Here is a 22238-nt window from a genome sequence, read left to right as displayed (position 1 = left end):
CCCCAGGTACACAGCACATAGAGTGAAAGGGGAGTGCTCTGGGGGTGGAGATAAGGAATACAGTCTCTGAGTGGGGGATGGCCAGCTGAGTCCTGAAGTAGGACGAAAAGTTGAATCAAAGAAAACAAGAAAGTGGCAGGAGATTGACATCCCAGAGGACAGTGTTAGGAAGTCCAGAGTTGTGAAGAACTGTGAGCAGTTGGTGTTGCCTCTGTGTGGATAGCAGTGGAGTTGTGTTGTGTGTGTGTCATGGAAGGAAGGGGGCGGATTGCACAGTGAACAGTGTCTAACTGGAACTCAGAACAGTTGAAGAAGACCCTGGCAACAGTAAAAAGTCTGAGAAGATACTGAGCAGTGAGGTGGCCATGACCTGCCTTTTTTTGAAAGAGCACTCTCCATCATTTTGAGTCAGTCGCTGGAGGGCACAGTGTATGGGATTGTCTGTCTTTCAGAAGAGAGAACTGACAGGAACTGACCCACAGCTCTTAGAAGTGGCAGGAAAGACCAGGAGCTCAAAGGGTTTGCGGCTCCTACACCTGTGTTTCTTGCCCCCAAATGCTGGCAAAGTTCACTTTGGACCCCGTTGCTGCCACCAAATCTGTTAAATGACACAAATTCAACCGAGTAACTTTTAAGGATCTAAATGGCTTTTTTTTTTTTTTTTTTAATGCTCATGAATAGGACAGCATCCCCTCTAGCAAACTGAAGGATGATCTGAGGAGTTAAACTAAGTGGAAAGATTTTTAGAGAAGGAGGTGGGGCAGGAACATTATTAGCAAAAGAAAAGGATTGTTTTGGGCAACGAGGCTTTCCCTTAGGGGAAAAGCAGGGGGGTTAATATGTAGACTACTTCTCTGCCCTTGTGACAGACTCATTGGTACTGATCTGATGGAAAATTTTCTGAGGGAGACTGAAGCTGCAGATAGATTAGGTGTTAAGTCCCTGTTTGGCAACTTGTTCTTACAGGGCTAAAAATATAAAATTCAGTGTCATTGGCTTATTTGTGGTACTTAAAGCTTTTGGAATGGGCGGGTGGCCTAATTAGAAATCATGGAGTAAATCAGAAGAGGGCTTGTATTTCCAGCAGAGACATACCCATACCTGGTTGATTGCCCGTAAGGATCCTGAATCAAAAGCATCCAAAACCACGCCCATCATCTTCCTTGTTACTCCATTTTGTTCTTCTTTATGCCTGTCCTACAGGGTAGCATCATCATTCACCCTGGCCACCTATGCAAGAAGCCTGATGGCCATCCTAACCCACTGCTTCGCTCCTACCATCCCAAACAGTACAGGGTTATGTTCCGGCCGTCCAGCCTTGTTCTCTCCTTGCCCATCACCCCTGATTTCTGTTCTGCTTTTGCTCTCTTTCCCATGCTATTGTTGTACTTCATGAGCGACACTCCCAGGGCGTGTTCTCCCACGTCTTTCCTTCTCACCGTTGCTGCTGTGGTCTTTTTTTAAAATAAGCACACCTGATCCTATTACTTACCAGTATTTACCCTCTTGTTAGATGGAACTGACCATGCCCTCCTTGGAACCCCTGGGTGCTATACTCACACTTGTTTTTAATGGGTCCATCTCTTCCTCTGTTAAGCTATGAGTTCCCTTAGGACAGAATTTGCATTTTATTTATGTGCACTCATAAGCCTAATACACAGTAAGTGCCCAGTAAATGGGTGATGGGCATTAAGGAGGGCACTTGTTGGGATGGGCACTGGGAATTGTATGTACAGGATGAATTACTAAATTCTGTACCTGAAACTAATACTATACTGTATGTTAAACTGATTGGAATTTAAATAAAAACTTGAAAAAGAAAAAATTAAATGCAGTAGCCGCGTGGTGGCCCTGGAGGTGATTTCATCTCTGCGTGTGTGTTTCAGCATCTGTAAAATGGATGTAATGGTAGTACTTAGCTTCACAGAGTAATTATGAGAATGTTAGCAATGATGGTAGCTATAATAATACATAGTTGTGAATAGCAGATGAATTGGTTAGTAACTTCTGTCATTCCCAAGGTAAAATGCAGATGTTGAGCGCCTTCAGGAGCTGGCCTCTGTCCCGTTTCTCGCTGCTCCCACACACAGAACTCTCCCCACCGTAGGCACAGAAAATTACTTGCAGTTCTAAATATATCTGTCAAGTCATTCAGGGCCCTTGTTTCCTTATGGACCAGGTGTCTAGATGATCTATCCATTGTTGTAAGTGGAGTGTTAAAGGCCCCTGTCATTACCACATTCTTATCAATAAGGTTGCTTATGTTTGTGAGTAATTGTTTTATATATTTGGGGGTTCTCATATTCAGCGCATAGACATTTATAATTGTTAGCTTTTCCTGATGGATAGGCCCTGTAATTATTATGTAATGCCCTTCTTCATCTCTTGTTATAGCCTTTAACTTAAAGTCTAGTTTGTCTGATATAAGTATGGCTACTCCAGCTTTCTTTTCACTTCCAATAGCATGATAAATAGTTCTCCATCCCCTCACTTTCAATCTGAAGGTGTCCTCAGGTCTAAAATGAGTCTCTTGTAGACAGCAAATAGATGGGTCTTGTTTTTTTATCCATGCTGATACCGTATGTCTTTTGGTTGGCGCATTTAGTCCATTTACATTCAGTGTTATAGAAAGATATGGGTTTAGAGTCATTGTGATGTCTGTAGGTTTCATGCTTGTAGCGATGTCTCTGGTACTTTGTCTCACAGGATCCCCCTTACCCAAAGCAACAGAATATACTTTCTTCTCGAGTGCACATGGAACATTCTCCAAGATCACATACTGGGTCACAAAACAACCCTTCGTAAGTATACAAGAATTGAGATCATACCATGCATACTTCCAGACTACAATGCTATGAAGCTTGAAATCAACCACAGAAAAAAGTCTGGAAAGCCTCCAAAAGCGTGGAGGTTAAAGAACACCCTACTAAAGAATGAATGGGTCAACCAGGCAATTAGAGAAGAAATTAAAAAATATATGGAAACAAACGAAAATGAAAATACAACAACCCAAACGCTTTGGAATGCAGCGAAGGCAGTCCTGAGAGGAAAATACATTGCAATCCAGGCCTATCTCAAGAAACAAGAAAAATCCCAAATACAAAATCTAACAGCACACCTAAAGGAAATAGAAGCAGAACAGCAAAGACACCCTAAACCCAACAGAAGAAGAGAAATAATAAAGATCAGAGCAGAAATAAACAATATAGAATCTAAAAAAACTGTAGAGCAGATCAATGAAACCAAGAGTTGGTTTTTTGAAAAAATAAAATTGATAAACCTCTAGCTAGGCTTCTCAAAAAGAAAAGGGAGATGACCCAAATAGATAAAATCATGAATGAAAGTGGAATTATTACAACCAATCCCTCAGAGATACAAGCAGTTATCAGGGAATACTATGAAAAATTATATGCCAACAAACTGGACAACCTGGAAGAAATGGACAAATTCCTAAACACCCACACACTTCCAAAACTCAATCAGGAGGAAATAGCTTGAGCAGACCCATAACCAGCGAAGAAATTGAATCAGTTATCAAAAATCTCCCAATAAATAAGAGTCCAGGACCAGATGGCTTCCCAGGGGAGTTCTACCAGATGTTTAAAGCAGAGATAATACCTGTCCTTCTCAAGCTATTCCAAAAAATAGAAAGGGAAGGAAAACTTCCAGACTCATTCTATGAAGCCAGTATTACTTTGATTCCTAAGCCAGACAGAGACCCAGTAAAAAAAAGAGAACTACAGGCCAATATCCCTGATGAATATGGATGCAAAAATTCTCAATAAGATACTAGCAAATCAAATTCAACAGCATATAAAAAGAATTATTCACCATGATCAAGTGGGATTCATTCCTGGGATGCAGGGCTGGTTCAACATTCGCAAATCAATCAACATGATACATCACATTAATAAAAGAAAAGAACCATATGATCCTATCAATCGATGCAGAAAAAGCATTTGACAAAATTCAGCATCCTTTCTTAATAAAAACCCTTGAGAAAGTGGGGATAGAAGGAACATACTTAAATATCATAAAAGCCATTTACAAAAAGCCCACAGCTAACATCATCCTCAATGGGGAAAAACTGAGAGCTTTTTCCCTGAGATCAGGAACATGACAAGGATGTCCACTCTCACTGCTGTTGTTTAACAAAATGTTGCAAGTTCTAGCATCAGCAATCAGACAACAAAAGGAAATCAAAGGCATCAAAATTGGCAAGATGAAGTTAAGCTTTCACTTTTTGTATATGACATGATATTATACATGGAAAATCCGATAGACTCCACCAAAAGTCTGCTAGAACTGATACATGAATTCAGCAAAGTTGCAAGATACAAAATCAATGTACAGAAATCAGTTGCATTCTTATACACTAATAATGAAGCAACAGAAAGACAAATAAACTGTTCCCATTCACAATTGCACCAAGAAATATAAAATACCTTGGAATAAACCTAACCAAAGATGTAAAAGATCTGTATGCTGAAAACTATAGAAAGTTTATGAAGGAAATTGAAGAAGATATAAAGAAATGGAAAAACATTCCATGCTCATGGGTTGGAAGAATAAATATTGTCAAAATGTCAATACTACCCAAAGCTATCTACACATTCAATGCAATCCCAATCAAAATTGCACCAGCATTCTTCTCGAAGCTAGAACAAGCAATCCTGAAATTCATATGGAACCACAAAAGGCCCCGAATAGCCAAAGTAATTTTGAAGACCAAAGTGGGAGGCATCACAATCCCAGACTTTAGCCTCTACTACAAAGCTGTCATCATCAAGACAGCATGGTATTGGCACAAAAACAGACACATAGACCAATGGAACAGAATAGAAACCCCAGAACTAGACCCACAAACGTATGGCCAACTAATCTTTGACAAAGCAGGAAAGAACATCCAATGGAAAAAAGACAGTCTCTTTAACAAATGGTGCTGGGAGAACTGGACAGCAACATGCAGAAGGTTGAAACTAGACCACTTTCTCACACCATTCACAAAAATAAACTCAAAATGGGAAAAGGACCTGAATGTGAGACAGGAAACCATCAAAACCCTAGAGGAGAAAGCAGGAAAAGACCTCTCTGACCTCAGCTGTAGCAATTTCTTACTTGACACATCCCCAAAGGCAAGGGAATTAAAAGCAAAAATGAACTACTGGGACCTCATGAAGATAAAAAAGCTTCTGCAAACAAAGGAAATAACAAAACTAAAAGGCAACCAACGGAATGGGAAAAGATATTTGCAAATGACATATTGGATAAAGAGCTAGTGTCCAAAATCTATAAAGAGCTCACCAAACTCTGCACCCAAAAAACAAATAATCCAGTGAAGAAATGGGCAGAAAACATTAATAGACACTTCTCTAAAGAAGACATCCAGATGGCCAACAGGCACATGAAAAGATGCTCAACGTCGCTCCTCATCAGGGAAATACAAATCAAAACCACACTCAGGTATCACCTCACGCCAGTCAGAGTGGCCAAGATGAACAAATCAGGAGACTAGATGCTGGAGAAGATGTGGAGAAACGGGAACCCTCTTGCACTGTTGGTGGGAATGCAAACTGGTGCAGCTTCTCTGGAAGACAGTGTGGAGGTTCCTCAGAAAATTAAAAATAGACCTACCCTATGACCCAGCAGTATCACTGCTAGGAATTTACCCAAGGGATACAGGAGTACTGATGCATAGGGGCACTTGTACCCCAATGTTTATAGCAGCACTCTCAACAATAGCCAAATTATGGAAAGAGCCTAAATGTCCATCAACTGATGAATGGATAAAGAAATTGTGGTTTATATACACAATGGAGTACTACGTGGCAATGAGAAAGAATGAAATATGGCCCTTTGTAGCAACGTGGTTGGAACTGGAGAATGTTATGCTAAGTGAAATAAGCCATACAGAGAAAGACAGATACCATATGTTTTCACTCTTATGTGGATCCTGAGAAAATTAACAGAAACCCATGGGGAAGGGGAAGGAAAAAAAAAAAAAAAGAGGTTAGAGTGGGAGAGAGCCAAAGCATAAGAGACTCTTAAAAACTGAGAACAAACTGAGGGTTTGTGGGGGGTGGGAGGGAGGGGAAGGGGGGTGATGGGTATTGAAGAGGGCATCTTTTGGGATGAGCACTGGGTGTTGTATGGAAACCAATTCGACAATAAATTTCATATATTAAAAAAAATTACTTGCAGTTGCCTGAGGCTGTGTTCTCTTCCCCCCAATTCCTGTCTTCACATGCACTTCTCCCACTTTATCTTCCCAGCAAATGTTTACTCACCCTTTAAGACTTTCCCTGTCACCCCTTCCCAGAGGCTTCTCTGACCCCCTCCTCTCCATCCTCGAGTTTTCTTCCTGGCTGCCGCAGAACCTTGCACGTGCCTCTGTTTTGGCCGTGTCTGTGTGAACCCCTTGAGGGCCGACTTTCAGCTTTGTATTCACAGCGTCTAGTCTCATGCTGATGGCATGAATTCAAAAATTGGTAATGAAACAAATGAATGCAGGGATGAATGAATCTCTGATCCAGATAAATGGTATGTTTTTTAATGTTATACTGTGCACAAGGGTCAGCACATCCTGCCCTCCCACTGCCTCTTTTATATATACAGTTTTCTTGGGAGGTAGCCCCACATCCCTGCATCGGTGTATACCCCTGCTACACTACAGCATCAGAGCTGAGTAGTGGAGACGGAGACTGGATGGCCCACAGAGGCTGCGATGTGTGCTAGCTGGCCCTTTACAGGAAAAGCTTCCTGATTCTTGCTCCATAGGTAGATTACTTTGCTTTAAATAATGTTCGGAAAGGACAAATGAAATTAGCACAATTAACCTTTTTTTCCTGTGGCGTATCAAAATGCGCCAATGCCCGTCCCTTCTTTTACATATGCATTTCTTTTCCAGACAGACGTTTTTCAGTTTAACTCTGATATTTTTTGAACTAAATAGGTGGGAGCAAGCTTTTATAAGATGACTGGCCTGGGTCCTTTGCCTCAAGCTCTTTATAACGGAGAATCCTTTAAGCTTGAAGAGCTCAATATGAAAGAACTAGAAATGGCCGTTCTTCGCAGAATGATGGACGCGACGGTATATTTACAGAGGGACGTTTTTATGGTAGGCAAGCATTTATGAGGAAGTACATGATAGATGATATTTTTATAAATGATTTTTTGCATTAAAACAACCTTCTGTAGCAAAAGTTTCCATCCTGATCACTTAGTAACGAATTTAAAAGTAATAATTAACTACATTTATGTGTGCATAATTACATCAGAAATGCTTAATTGGAAAAAAATTCAGGTATTTACAGGAATATTTGTTGTAAATGTAAAGTTTATTGTATGAATCCTAATTGCCTTATTTATTTATTTATTTATTTATTTATTTATTTATTTATTTTAGATTAGCCTTTAAGTATATTCTGTGCATAACTTTAAAACATATGCCTATAAATTATCTGTGTTACCTAAGTAATATTTTTGTTGTTTCAGGGTCGATTAAATGATCGAACAAATGCAGTTGATTTCCTTATGGATAAGAATAATGTTGTACCCCGTATAAATCCTTTGATTTTGCATGCTAAATGGCAGTACCTTAATTTAATATCCACATCAGGTAAAATGATCCATATACTTTCTACAAATGCTTACTGAGTTGTGCATGTTTTATTAAGTGGTTATTTAACATTTAATATGAAAATTTTCAGTAACTGCTGATGTTGAAGATTTCTCTACGTTCTTTTTCTTGGATTCGCAAGATAAGAGTGCTGTAATAGCAAAGAACATGTATTATTTAACCCAAGAAGGTAATGAGCATATTTTATTTTCCTGACTTTATTCCTAAAGTAGCAAAATTTGCAATTTTAGTGAGGTGTTTGCATAATGAATTTGTATGTTGCCATTTGACTAGAGGTCTGGTTTTCAGTTTCAGGGTTTGTAGTTTTTTAGGATACAAGGATTGTGCTGGGAAAATACCTTCTACCCTAGTTATATGTTCAGGGGCTCATCTTGGTTTTTTGCCTTTTCTTAAAGCAAGCTGTTCCACTTTTCACCTTTTTAAGAAAGTGATAAAAGACTTTCTGGACTGTGTAACCTCGTGTCTTATAATGCACGCATAAGAGTATAATTCCCAGATCAGAGGAGTAGTTCTACCCTCTGATTAAACTTCTGGATTTTTGCTTACATTGGTGATTATAAGAAAAGAAGGGAGACCGATACAGGAATGTACTGGGAAATACGCATTTAGCCTGGACAGGGAAGTCGATGGTGGAGCCAAGCCTTGTTAGAGTACAGTGACCTATTCGAAATAGACAAGGAGAGTTGGAGTTCAGCTGGTTCGGTTTTGCTTTGTTTTATTTGATGATCTTTGCTCTAGAGAGAAAAATGAGAGCCAATATGTGAAAGATAAAAGAAGACTGAGTTTTGTCTCAGTGTATGAGAGTGATCTAAAGATAAAATGAACTTCATAGTAAGGGGTATACTTTTGTAGAGAGTTTTAAGCAGAGGCCACCCAGCCAGTTTTTTAGAATGCCATGGAGTCAAGATTGGATCAGATGGCCCCAGAATTACTTCCTAACAGATCCCAGATTTTATGTTCATAAAGTGGTCTGTCTCCAAGAAATCCAACAAATAATAAAATACAATGCAGTTCTATGTTATGGCAGAATAAGGTCCTGACTGTGACAAGTGAAGGGAAAAGGAAACAGAAACAAGGAATAAAAATAGAAGAAGTCTAGTTTTCAGGTTCTGAGGGGTATTTCGAAAATTCCTTCTGGGCATCAGAATAAGTTAGCCTATAATTAATGGCCTTTGCTTCAATCTCTAGCAATTTAAAAGAATGTTAACTGGGAAACACCCAATTTCCTTTTGCTTGGCATTTATATAAACGTGTAAAGAACTGATGGAGTTGTGAGAAATTTACTTAGCACTTTTGAAATAGTTCTCAGTTTACTAACTATGATGGTGAAAGTGCTGACCTTAAAAAGGCATTAGAATTCTTTACCTTTCTTCTTTGAAAAGAATGTGCTGCTACTGCCTCACACTTAAATTGCTTCAATGTGAATTCAATGTCAGCCCTCTTTCTGTTATAGTTTTCATATAGTTAGATATCACTGAGTGTGGTAGTAATGGTGGCCTCACATCTATTCAGGGGTAAGTTTTTGGTCTGGCAAACATTTTATAATTGTTTCAAGTAGGTTATGTGATCTAAAGGACTAGCTTTTGTGTAGGTTTTAATGATGGCTAGACAAGTGTACAGGTGATGCATACAGAGCCTAGATGAAATTAAACCCATGTAACTGTGACTTCAGAACTAAAAATTGTTTCTCCTTGTGGTTTCCCAATTTTCAAATTTTTCTGAAAAAAAGAATTGTATTAATGTTGATGGCACAGGTAATGTGAATTAGACCAAGTTAATAATAGAGGTTTGGGAATAAATGAATTGTAAGCTAATATTGCTGTTTTTAGTATCTATTAATAAGCTTTATTGTATCTAGTTTTACATCTATGTGGGGTATAATTCTCAATTTTAAAAAAATATATAGCTGTAGCTGGAAGACCATTTTGCTCACCAATTCCGAAAACGTAAGTATAATACAACTTTTGTCTACTAATAAAAGTATTCCACAGGTATGTCCCTTAGAGACTATTCTTACTTTTTGGTATCCGAGTTTATTTAAAGCTTATATAGCACTCTTCTAGTGTTTTTATATGCCTGTCTGTGTGTGTGTGTGTGTGTGTGTGTGTGTGTGTATAATCTTTAGCAATATTTTCTTATTTTCAAAAAATTAGCTTAATACTTTTTAATGTATTTTGTTAGCTGGAAATGTCCCCTGCTTTTAGTTTAATTTTAAAAAGAGGCAGCTTGACTAAACTATTTGATACTTTCAGATGATGATGTAATTTCTTCAGTTACTCTCTGGATTATTGCTGATTTTGACAAACCATCTGGGCGAAAACTACTTTTTAATGCATTAAAGCACATGGTGAGTATTTAGATACTCTTACCACAAAAATTTTATAATTTGTTGTTAATTTTGAGAAAGCCAAATGAAGAACGTGCATTAAATCTTATTCTCTTCCACGTTAATGTTTTAAGTCCTTCAGCTTGTTGATAAGGAGGCGAAAACGGGAACTCAAATTCAGTCTCCATGTACAATAGGCAGATTTGACCAGGGAAAGAAAACCCTGCAAGTCGTCCATGATTCAGACCTGTGTGATCCTGCTTGCCCTTGCTATTAGACATATACTTGTCTGCAATGTGTATGCACTGAATGTTTGTGTCTCCCATAAAATTCAGATGTTCAAATCTAATCTGTAGTGCAGTGGCATTTGGAGGTGCGACCTTTAGGAAGGAATTGGGTGATGAATGGGATCAGTGCCCTTGTAAGAAGAGGTCAGAGAGCCTACTTCACTCTCTGTCCATCATGTGTAGATACATGGACAGATCCGTAGTCTGCAGCCCAGAAGAGGGTCCTCACCAGAACCTGACCGTGCTGGCACCCTGATCTCAGATTCCCAGTCTCCAGAACTGTAGGAAGTACATTTCAGTTGTTTATAAACCACCCTGTCTATGGGTACTTTGCTGTAGCAGCTGGAACTAAGACATAGTAGTTATAAATAGGCTATTAAAACAGAGTGAATGGTCCAGACCCTACCATTACATCAATGACACCAAATCTAGTTTTTACCAAAAGCAGTTTGTAAGAGCAGTTTTCCATCACATAGTCAGGCAGCACTTTCTTTCTCTGAATATTTAAGAAAAAGAAAATAAATTTTCACTGAAGAGTATTTTAAGCCTTAAGTCAACCTTAATTTTTTTTTGTTATTAGAGAATTACAAACCAATATACTTCGATAGTATACATTTCTATATTTATTTAAAAATACTCTTTTATGGGGCACCTGGGTGGCTCAGTCAGTTGAGTATCCAACTTTGGCTCAGGTCATGATCTGGTTTGTGCACTGGAGCCCCGCACGGGCTGGCTGCTATCAGCACAGAGCCTCCTCTGGACCCCCTATCCCCACCTCTCTCTCTCTCTGTCCCTCCCCCACTCACACTCTCTCTCATTAAGGTAAATAAACATTTTTTAAAAATACTCTTCTATAACCTTCCATATTTCTAAGGGAGCATAAAAGTTTGTCTAGATTAAAAACACCTACAAAACGTAACTCAAAGTATTTTATGAAATTGTTTGTTTTGCATTAGCTAAGTGTAAATTTAGTGCTGATAACAAATTACCCCATAACTTAATGGTTTAAAAACAATACACATTTTCTCAGAGTGTCTGGGGTATAAGAATTCAAGAGTGACTTGGCCGAGTGGCTGTGGCTCAGGGTTTCTTGTGAGGGTGCAGTCAGGACTCTGGCAGCAGTTGTCTGAAGACTTGACTGGAACCAGAGCATCAGCTGCTAAGAGGGCTTGCGTGGCTGCTGGCAGGGGGCCTCAATTTGTCACTGGCTCTTCACGGAACATCTCATTCCGTTGCCACATAGACCCCATTTTAGCATTGCTAAGTGTCCGCACAACGTGACAGCTGGCTTTCCCTAGAGTGAGTGCTAAAGAGACAGAAGCTACAGTGTGTTTTATGATCTGGCCTCAAAAGTCACACACTGTGCTTCCATAATATCCTATTGATGACACAGATCGTTCCTATCCAGTATGAGGAGGAACAATATGGAAGCACAAGTATAAAGAAGTAGGGATCATCGGGGGCCATCTTGGAGGGGCACTACCACATCAAGAATAGTTAATACATTTTAGACGAAACATAATAAGATCAGTTGGGAGAATTTTCATGTCATGTTAGGCAGTCTCAGAACACATTCTGGCTTCATTCAAGCCCTGCAGACCAGCACATTCAAAAAGGGGTGTTTGAGGTCTGTGGAGTACATCACCTCTGCCTTCTGTCTCTTCTCAAGAATTTTTGGTAGTGTGTTCTTTGCGAGGCTGACAGATTGCCTTTTCCCAGTAGTTCCAATGTATGTGGCTCTCCCATTATGCACATATTGGTATGTTTAATGGTGTCCCACATTTCTCTGAGAATCTGATCATTTTAGTTCTTTTTACATTCTATTTTTCAGACTATAGCTCTGTTGATTTATCTTTAAATTCAGTGATCCTTCTGCCAAGTCAAATCTATTGAACCCCACTAGTGGATTTTTCATTTCAGTGATTGTACTTTCCAATTCCAGAGTTTCCATTTGGTTCTTCTTTATAATTTCTATTGCTTTGTTATTATCATCAGTGTAATAAGTTGTTGTACCTTCCTTTAACTCTTTAAGCATGGTTTCCTTTAGTTCTTTGAAGATACGTGTATGTTTGTTAAGTCCATCATCTAAGGTCCCTCAAAGATAGTTTCTGATGCTTGGTATTTTTCCTTAGTATGAATCATACTGTCCTCTTTCACTGCATATCTCAATCTTTTACTGAAAACCAAACATTTTAGATAATACACTGGAGCACATTTGGATCCCATACCACTTCATCACCTGGACTGTTTGGTCATTTGTTTGTTTAGTGATATGACTGAACTCTCTCTCTAGTCTATCTCCCTCTCATTGTTTTTCTCTGATGTTCCTGCTCAGACTTTTTCCCTTGTTTTTATCTTTGATCTTGGTTTCCTGGAGACTGCCTCTGAGTCAGCAAAAGCCAATTATTGTTCAAAGTTCATACTTAAATACCCCCAGGCAGTTAGATGTTCACGCTTTACTGTTGGATGTCTGCTTGATTTAAAGGCTGCTTTCCAGGTTAGAGATTTTATGATTTTGCCCCACATTCACAGTGGAATAGTATCTTGGAATTTCCCTGATGACTCCTGAGAAGATTCAACCTTTGGCTTGGTCTTCCAGACTGCCGAGAAGGACTTTAATATTATTTTTAAACTTGACTTCCTAGCAGTTGCCCCTGGGTCAGAGTACCTTTTTATTTAGCAGTATTTGTTTAGGGAATGCCTTCAGTGTGCCCCTGTCCCATTCTCATTACCCTGAGTGGGGCCACTGTAACACAGATGCAGTTTTCTGGAACCTCAGGGATGAGTGTGATCCCAGGACAGCTCTTTTCATCTCTCTCCTTCTCTGAGTCTCTCTCTCTGTTAAACCCATGGCCGATCTCTCATTCCACCTCACATTTTTTTGCCTGGAGGACCATGTAAAAACACGCTCCAGATGGGATTTCACCCACAGGCTGTCATTTGCTAACTCTTGATCTGGTTCATTAATTGAATTATCTGCGGTATCAATTCTTATTTTTATTCTTTCCGGTATTATATTTTGAGCCTCTCTCACTTTCATTTCAGCCCGCTTGCTTTTAACTTTTGCCTTTCTCTCACTGGGGTCTCTCCTTATCTCTCTCTGAGTCTGTTTTTTGGAGACCATGTTTTCTTTTCATAGCTACACAAACTTTAAGAGACTAACATAATGAACACTTATATACCTAACACCTAGATTCTATAATTCTAACATCTTGCCACATTTGTTTTATCTGATTATCTGTTGTTAGTGGGGAGGAAGGGCAGAATAGTCTGCATTTTAAAGTAAGTCACAGAAATCAGCATATATTTTAAAGTACATACATTTTAAAGTAAGTCACAGAAATCAGCATACGTCATCCCTTAGTATTTTAATATGCATTTTCTAAGAATTAGGATATTTTACATAACTGCAATACCACTATCCCATTGCTAGTACTAAGCCTGCATTAAATTGTTCCCACAAAGATGTCTTTTCTTTTTTCAAGCTAGGATCTAAACGTGTTTCATTGTTACGTTTCATTAGTTTCTTTTATTATAGAACAGTCCCATTCACATTTTGTCTATTGACTTTTTAAAGAGACCAAGCTGGTTGCCTTTTGGAAAAATCCCACCTTACAAATTTCACTGATTTTTTTTTTTCCTTACAGTATTTTTAACTTGTCCCTTAGCCCTTATATCTCCTCTACACTGGAAGCTATGTCTGACTTAATTAGATTCAGCTTCCGCATGTTCATGAGTGATGATGTATTCTTCATGCTCTGTTTGTACACTACCAACCTGAAAAAAAATTTCAATGTCCAGCATCAATAGAATGTATAAAAGAGTATATTCATACAGTGGAAATGTATACAGTCCTAAAAAATAAAGCAACTAAAGATACACAAAACAGTGTTGATGAATCTCACAACCATTACATTGAGTGGAAACAAGGCAGGAAAGAATATATACTGTATGATTATATGAAGCTCAAAATAGATTAAATGTTTAATGATGAAACTTAGGTGATAAACCAGAAGAAGAAGCAAGAATGATCCTACAAATAAGTAACAGGATCGTGGTTGTTTTTAGAAAAGTGGAAAGGTGTAGACATTGGCAGGGTGTCTGAGAGACGTCTTTGGGTTGCTGGCAATGCTCTGTTTCTCGACCTGGGTTATAGTTTTATGGGTTAACTCACTGAATTCTACATTTTTGTTTTGTGTATTGTTTTATATGTGTTATTTCACATACAAAAAGTGGTTAAAGTATCTCCTAAAAGACTCGTTATACAAAGAGGTGAAGCAGTCGGAGTTCCTAAAGTGACTGTTTTCTGGCTATGTCAGTAGGTACACGTTCAGTACCATCCACATAGAAAGACCTCTGCAGTGAGGGCTGTTGTGTGTTAAAGTGAACAAGCTCGAATGGAAAGAGAAAAGTTCGGCTGTAAAATGATATGTGAGATACCGATCTTTTCCACCCATAAATGTGTTTTGCAGAAAACAAGTGTTCATAGTCGGTTGGGAGTTATTTATAATCCTACATCGAAAATAAATGAAGAAAACACCGCTATTTCTAGAGGAATTTTGGCAGCTTTTCTTACACAGAAAAACAGCTTTTTGAAAAACTTTCTCAGGAAACTGGTGAAGGAAGAAACTGCTACAGCTATTTACTCTGGAGAAAAAATTCACACATTCCTTACTGAGGTCAGTGGCTATTTGTTTGGAGTAAGAAGTACCTGTTGCATTTTTAGAATGTATAAGCCAATGTGGTCATGCTACTGAAAAATGTCAATAAATAAGTATAATCAATTGGGGATAATAAATATTCCTTCAACGGGAAAAGACAGTGATGTGACTTTGCATCAAGGCACTTAGGCAACCAAATTTCATGTATCTCTGCTACTACTGTATGATCCTTGAAGTTGATAGCATTCTAGTTAGGACTTGTATGTGAAGATCGAGAGTTCAAGCGCTATGTAAGTCATACTCAGGTAGTTCACTGAAGGGTCCAGTATGAGGGAAATTCTAAAGATGGAAGATGATCCTCAAGAAAGAAGATCCGTTAATCCACTCAAAAATATCAATTGAGGGGCGCCTGGGTGGCGCAGTCGGTTAAGCGTCCGACTTCAGCCAGGTCACGATCTCGCGGTCCGTGAGTTCGAGCCCCGCGTTGGGCTCTGGGCTGATGGCTCAGAGCCTGGAGCCTGTTTCCGATTCTGTGTCTCCCTCTCACTCTGCCCCTCCCCCGTTCATGCTCTGTCTCTCTCTGTCCCAAAAATAAATAAAAACGTGGGAAAAAAAATTAAAAAAAAATATATCAATTGATTGTCTGCCATACAAGGGAGGTATACTTGTGGACAAGGCAGATATGTTGAGTCTGTGCTCCTGTGGAGCTTCCACGGTGGTGGGAAAGGCAGACCAAACTAAATGGTACTGGAAAAATATAAAGAAATGAGAGGGTAGATAGTTTGAGGGACGCTCTTTTAGCTGAAGTGGTCAGGGAAGGCATCTCTTAAAGAGCTTATGTTTGAGCAGAGGTCTGAATGTAATGAGAAAATTTGTGAGAAGAATGTACCAGATCCGGGAACACAGTAAGTCTAAAGGACTGACACAGAGACCATCTTTCCAGGTTTGAGGTACAGGCAGGCAGAAGATCATCATGAGCAAAATAGGGGGTGTGATGTGGAGAGTAGTAGGAGGTGAGGTCAGAAACATAACCCAGATATTTCAGGAATCTGTAGGCCGTGGTAAGGAACTGAGTATAATGGGAAACCACTGAGGAATCTTGAAGAAGTGAATAACCCTTAAAAAGGTGACTCTGGATGCCATGTGAAATTTTGTAGTAGGCAGACAAGAGTGGATATAGGATGAACAATTGGAATGTTTTTGCAATAATATAGACAAGACATAATGGTATCTTGGACTAGGTAGTAGTGGTGGGAATGGTGAGGTGATTGGTACATATTTGTTACAATCAGAATTAGCTGATCAATTGTATGTGATATGTGAAGGTAACATCCTTACATTTTAGCTTGAGCAGCTAGAATCAATGGTGGTGCCTTTTTTTTGAGATGGGAAAGTCTAGATGAAGAGAAGATTTGGACACATAGAGGATCAAGCGTTAAGTCTGTACATGTTAAGTTGGAGTTGTCTGTTGGACATTCAAGGGGAGATGTTGAGTTGACAGTTGAGTTAATGAGTATTGAAATCAACTCAGGGTTATCAGGGTATTTTTAGAGTACATCACTTCGAGAGTTACCAACATTATATATCATTTAAAACCAAGAAACTGGGTGAGATACCTCAAAAATGAGTTGGGTGAGGGAAGAGGGGCTAAAAAATGGAGCTCTGGAATATTCCAACATATAGAGGTATGCAAGAAAAGGATGATCCAGCAAAGGAGACAGATGGAACAGCCATAAGTTAAGAAGATAACCAGGAGAATATGGTGTCTTGAAAGTCAGTTGGAGAAAGTATTTCAAGGACAGAATGATCAACTGTGCAGATGTTCCTGAAATTGGGCTTCATAATTGACCATTTACTTGTTAAGGTAGTCTTTGGTGACTTTGATGGAAATAGTTTCAGTGGAGTAGTAGGTATAAAAGTAAACTTGATGGAAAAGAGAATGGGAAATCAGGAATTAGAGATAGTGAGTATAGGTAGCTCTTTATTTTCCCGTGAACAGAGAAATATTTTGTAGCCAGAAAAGGACTTGGCATCAAGACTTTCTAAATTTGCGAGATGTTACTTTTTGTAGGCTAATGGAGACAGTCCATCCAAACAATGAGAAAGGAGGATAGGGAGGGGAGCAGAGAAGAAGCAGAGTTCTTGAGTAGATAAGAGGTGCTGGGATCCCCTGGACAGGTGTTTACAGTTGGTCTTAAGAAAAGGAACCATTCATCCATTTTTACTGGAAAGAAGGCAGAATATATGAGCGTGGCTGCAGAAGGGTAGATTTAGTTGGTGGTAGCAGGATAAAGGACTTCTGATTATTTTCATTTTCAGAAGAAATTCAGGTCATTCGCTAAGTATTAGAGTGAGAGTAGATATTATTAGAGGTTTGAGGGAAGAGGAGCAAATGCCACATATTCTTCTCTTATTCTGAGAGAGAGAAAGTGAATTAACTACATTAGTGTGGGGGGGGGGGGTTTCTGAGGGCCCACTAGATGTTAACAACTATAAACTGAAAGTGAGGTCGCTATTAGTTGCAGCTTTTTTTCCAGCTGTATTAAGACTATTTTGGTTCCAGTTACAGGGGAAGCAGAGTCGTGCTTAAACAGAGTTGAGGTTTTGCCAGGTGAATATGACTTCAGGGAAGCATTCCAGGGATCTAAGCATGGCAAGTTTGTGTTGCAGTAAAGGCCTTTGAGGTATAACTCGGGAGGAAATTATGGGAGGTGTGATGGGTAATAACGAGGTGGTAGGGGCAGAGGACAGAAGGGATTGGGTAACGGTTGGTATGGTGACACTAGGTTGGATGAGCTGGAAATTGAGGAGTTTGTGGTCAGAGGGGATGATTGAGATGGAGATTTTGGATGTAAGTGGGATCTCAGGCTGCACTGTCCAATACTGTATCCACTAGCTGCATGTGGCTCTTTTAAACTTAAAATCAAGTTAAAATTCCAGTTGTTTAAGCATCCAGCTTTTGATTTTGGTTCAGGTCATGATCTCATCGTTCATGAGATCGAGCCCCATGTGAGACTTTGTGCTGACAGCTGGAGGCCTGCTTGGGATTCTGTCTCTCTCCCTCTCTTTCTCTGCCCCTCCCACACTCATTCCCTCTCTAAATAAATAAATAAGCAAACAAACAAACAAACTTAAAAAAAATTAAGTTAAAATTTAAATTCAGTGCTCCAGTCATTCTAGCCACGTTTTAAGTGCTCAGTAACCATCCATGGCTGTGGCTGGCATATTGGACTGTTTAGTGGAACATTTCTAGCATCGTGGGAGTGTACCAGGAACCTGCTAGAAATTCAGAATTTAAGGCCCCACCTTGGATCTTCTGAAGTAGAAACTACATTTCAACAAGGCTTCCAGGTGATTGCACATTAAACTTTGATAAGTACTGATATGGAGAGTGTTTCTTAGTGTGAAGATGTGAAGAAGCTATTCGTGGTTTATTTTCTGTGAATGTCCATATATTTTTTGACTCTCACCAAGGATTACTTTTATATTTCAGAAATAAAATGCACTATTACTGAATTGGTTTTGTGAGGTTGGTATAATGGGGTGTGATAGGGTATTTCTATTTTAAACACTGTTTTTTTTTTCACTGAGGGTACCAAAATGGGGTACTGAGTTCAGAATTTAATTAACATTTGTTTAATTTCTTTAATGATAAATTGTATTTAAGTTGGTGTTCCCTAGCATATTCCCTAGCATTACTAGTCAGTAATCCACCTGAAATCTTCAAAGAATGAATGTGGCATGTGATATCTACTTGTAACAGGATTTACAAATGTTATAATTGGCTTGGCAAAGAAATATTCTTTTTTAAAATGTAGTTTCGACATTATGGAGGTTTCTCAAAAAACTAAAAATAGAACTACCCTACGACCCAGCAATTGCACTACTAGGCGTCTATCCAGGGGACACAGGTGTGCTGTTTCGAAGGGACACATGCACCCCCATGTTTATAGCAGCACTATCCACAATAGCCAAAGGAAAGAACCCAAATGTCCATCGATGGATGAACAGATAAAGAAAATGTGAGATATATATATATATATATGTATACACACACACAATGGAGGATTAGTCAGCAATCAAAAAGAATGAAATCTTGCCATTTGCAACTACATGGATGGAACTGGAGGGTACTATGCTAAGTGAAATTAGTCAGAGAAAGACAAAAACCATATGACTTCACTCATATGAGGACTTTAAGAGACAAAACAGATGAACATAAGGGAAAGGAAACAAAAATAATATAAAAACAGGGAGGGGGACAAAGCAAAAGAGACTCATAAATATGGAGAACAAACTGAGGGTTGCTGGAGGGGTTGTGGGAGGTAGGATGGGTTAAATGGGTAAGGAATCTACTGAAATCATTGCTTCACTATATACTAATTTGGATGTAAATTTTAAAAAATAAAAAATAAAGTTAAATTTAAATAAAATAAAATGTAGTTTCAGATGAAAATAGTGCTTTTTAAATCAAAATTTAGAATAATTTCAAATTTTGCATTAATATATTAAAGTAGTCTTTGTTAAAATGATTTGCTGGGGCACCTGGTTGGCTCAGTCAGTTAATAGTCCGACATCGGCTCAGGTCATGATCTCACTGTCTGTGAGTTTGAGCCCCACGTCAGGCTCTGTGTGGACAGCTCAGAGCCTGGAGCCTGCTTCGGATTCTGTGTCTCCCTCTCTCACTGCCCCTCCCCTGCTCACACTCTGTGTCTCTCTCAAAAATAAGTGTTAAAATTTTTTTTAAATAAAAAATGATTTGCTATATTTCTCTTGTTAATTTCATCCTTCTTAATTTATGGTTTAGGGGATGGATAAGAACGCTTTTCAGAAAAAATATAATACCATTGGAGTGAATATTTTCCGAACTCATCAGCTGTTCTGTCAAGATGTACTTAAAATTCGTCCTGGAGAAATAGGTGTTGTCAGCAATGGGAAAGTAAGTAGAAAACGCAATTGCTCGCTTTTTCTCACTGACCCGTGACCTGGGGGCCTGTCACAACACGCAGGAGATGCGGCTCCTGTGCTGGACACAGTGGACAGGGGTCAGCATAAACTGCCCGTGGTCCCACCCCTTCCCCCAGGGATGGACGCACCGAATGTGGTGTGAAAGAGCGTTTGTATGGGAACAGCTGTTGCTGTGTTCTAATGTAAGGATTAGAACAACTACTACAACATTGCGACTAAGAGCCACTGTTGCTGTAGATGTGGAAAGTACGTTGTGATGTCTTTTTCTTCTTGTCGCTTTTCTCTACAATTGACTGTGTTAACTTCCATAAGTACCGAATTGTTATTTTTGAAATATAAAGTCATAGTTATTAATGTAATCATTAAAATCTATAAGAAAAATCACTTACTTCAACCCTCCTAATGAAATTGGTTATTCATAGTTTATTGTTTTACCTTCTAATCCTTTTCTGTACCCTACATAGGCATGTCTGGTTTGTAAAAATACATAATTTAATCCTGTTATATACATGTATGTATAAAATTTTATATCACACTTTTTTTCTCTTGGTATATCGGAAACATTTTCTTATTAGAGAGGTCTTTATAGACCTACAAAATTAATAATATCTACTTAATATTTTTTGAGTATGAGAATCTTGTTTTCTCAGTAATGATTTAAGTTTTAAAAAGTTGAATCTGGTGCATAGATTTATTAAGAAATCAACTACGGGGCGCCTGGGTGGCTCAGTCGGTTAGGCGTCCGACCTCGGCTCAGGTCATGATCTCACGGTCCGTGGGTTCGAGCCCCGCGTCGGTCTCTGTGCTGACAGCTCAGAGCCTGGAGCCCGTTTCAGATTCTGTGTCTCCCTCTCTCTCTGCCCCTCCCCTGTTCATGCTCTGTCTCTCTCTGTCTCAAAAATAAATAAACGTTAAAAAAAAAAAAAGAAAGAAATCAACTAATGCAAAATGTTTGGCATCCTCTGTTTGAACTACCAAATTATATAACCCAAATTGTCTTCCAAGGTCTAGTGCGCTCTTAACGTTTTTGTTTTCTACATTTCTAGGTGAAGCTCTCTTTATCTAATGTTTTATTCCCCTATCATTTTCCCTGAAAATTATGCTCATTTTTTTCTTATCTGACTCTATAAAGACTAGGAACTGGAGAGTAGTGAGGGTCTCACATCCACAAGCCTCTGCAGATCAAATGTATCTGCTTCAATGTAACAGGTTTCAGGCTAATTGTATTTAAGTGTTCATCTTTGTATGGTGCTGTTTTATAAATTGGTGACAATGGTTGCCATTTATTGCATTAATACACAGTATTTGTGAATTTGATAAGCAAGGTTTGTGGAAGCCCAGTAATGTCATTGCTTTTTATTTTTAACAGTTGTTTGGGGAGGAAATGTAGCTTTTTAGAACAGTTTTGCAGTATATGGCTCTGTCCAGCACTGTAAGGGGTGAAGGAAGGAAAAAAATTACACTAGCTGTATTTAGTACCTTGCCTTTTGATTATATGTTGTGGAAAGGCTACCCTATGTTTTCTTTGCTGTTATTTAATGTAATTCACATATTACCCATGTTATCGATAGCAAATGTTATAGTTATATTTACCTTATTTCTCCTAGAATAATTGTTTCACTTCATCTTCCTTGAAATTGACAAAAATATTCAGATTCTAATTTTGCACCTGCTGTGATCAATCTTCTAGGTTCTGAGAGTATAGTAGTGAACAAACTTGTTTTCATGAAGTTTATATTTTGGTGGGCAGTGACACCTAACAAGTAGCATCCTTATTGATAAGGTGCCATTTGGAGAGAGCCAGAGGAGGCAGGGAGGGGGGTGGGGGGGGTAAAGCAAGCCGAGTGGAATATGTGCAAGAGGAATGTTCTAGATTGAGGGAACAGTGAGTACAAAGGTCCTGAGGTGAGATGATCACTGTGTCCTAGAAATAGCCAGTACAGAGAGTAGTCAGAAGAGAAGCTTCAGAAAAGTAGCTGCCGACCAGATCCCATAGGGTTTCAGGACAGTGTAAGGACTCCTGCTCTACTGTGAGTGAGTTGTGAAGTTTAGTTCTGGGCAGAGGACTGACATGGTCTGACTTATGTCTTCTTTGCGCATCTCTAGTGGCTGTTCAATAGAGAATAAAACATAGGGCATCAGGAGAGCAGTCAGGAGCTAGTTAAGTAGTCCACGTGAGAGCTGATGGTGACTTGGACTGGAATGGCCCTGGAGGAGGAAGTGAGGGATGTATCGTGGAGGAAGAGTGGACCTGAATTACTGACAGACTTGGGGTGGGATGGAGAGAACCGGGTTACTGGCAAAGTGAGGCTGCTCAGGACGAGTGGAAGGGGAGGGAAGATGGAAATTCAGTTCCG

The 22238-nt window shown here is 39.1% G+C and overlaps 1 protein-coding gene across 3 annotated transcripts in view; it reads left to right on the top strand.

Moving 5' to 3' along the window:
• The window catches only part of UGGT2 (UDP-glucose glycoprotein glucosyltransferase 2), a 188535-nt gene that overhangs the window by 106837 nt on the left and 59460 nt on the right, over positions 1-22238 (top strand). For all 3 annotated transcript variants that reach the window (XM_045055129.1, XM_011280607.4, XM_045055130.1), the window contains 6 exons: positions 6953-7117; positions 7495-7618; positions 7710-7808; positions 9892-9986; positions 14725-14931; positions 19721-19852. In XM_045055129.1, the coding sequence (XP_044911064.1) occupies positions 6953-7117; positions 7495-7618; positions 7710-7808; positions 9892-9986; positions 14725-14931; positions 19721-19852 (822 nt within the window). The remainder of the gene's footprint in view (positions 1-6952; positions 7118-7494; positions 7619-7709; positions 7809-9891; positions 9987-14724; positions 14932-19720; positions 19853-22238) is intronic.

Source organism: Felis catus, chromosome A1 (assembly GCF_018350175.1).
Source record: "Felis catus isolate Fca126 chromosome A1, F.catus_Fca126_mat1.0, whole genome shotgun sequence".
Classification (NCBI taxonomy): Eukaryota; Metazoa; Chordata; class Mammalia; order Carnivora; family Felidae; genus Felis; species Felis catus.
This window is presented reverse-complemented; position numbering and strand designations above follow the sequence as displayed.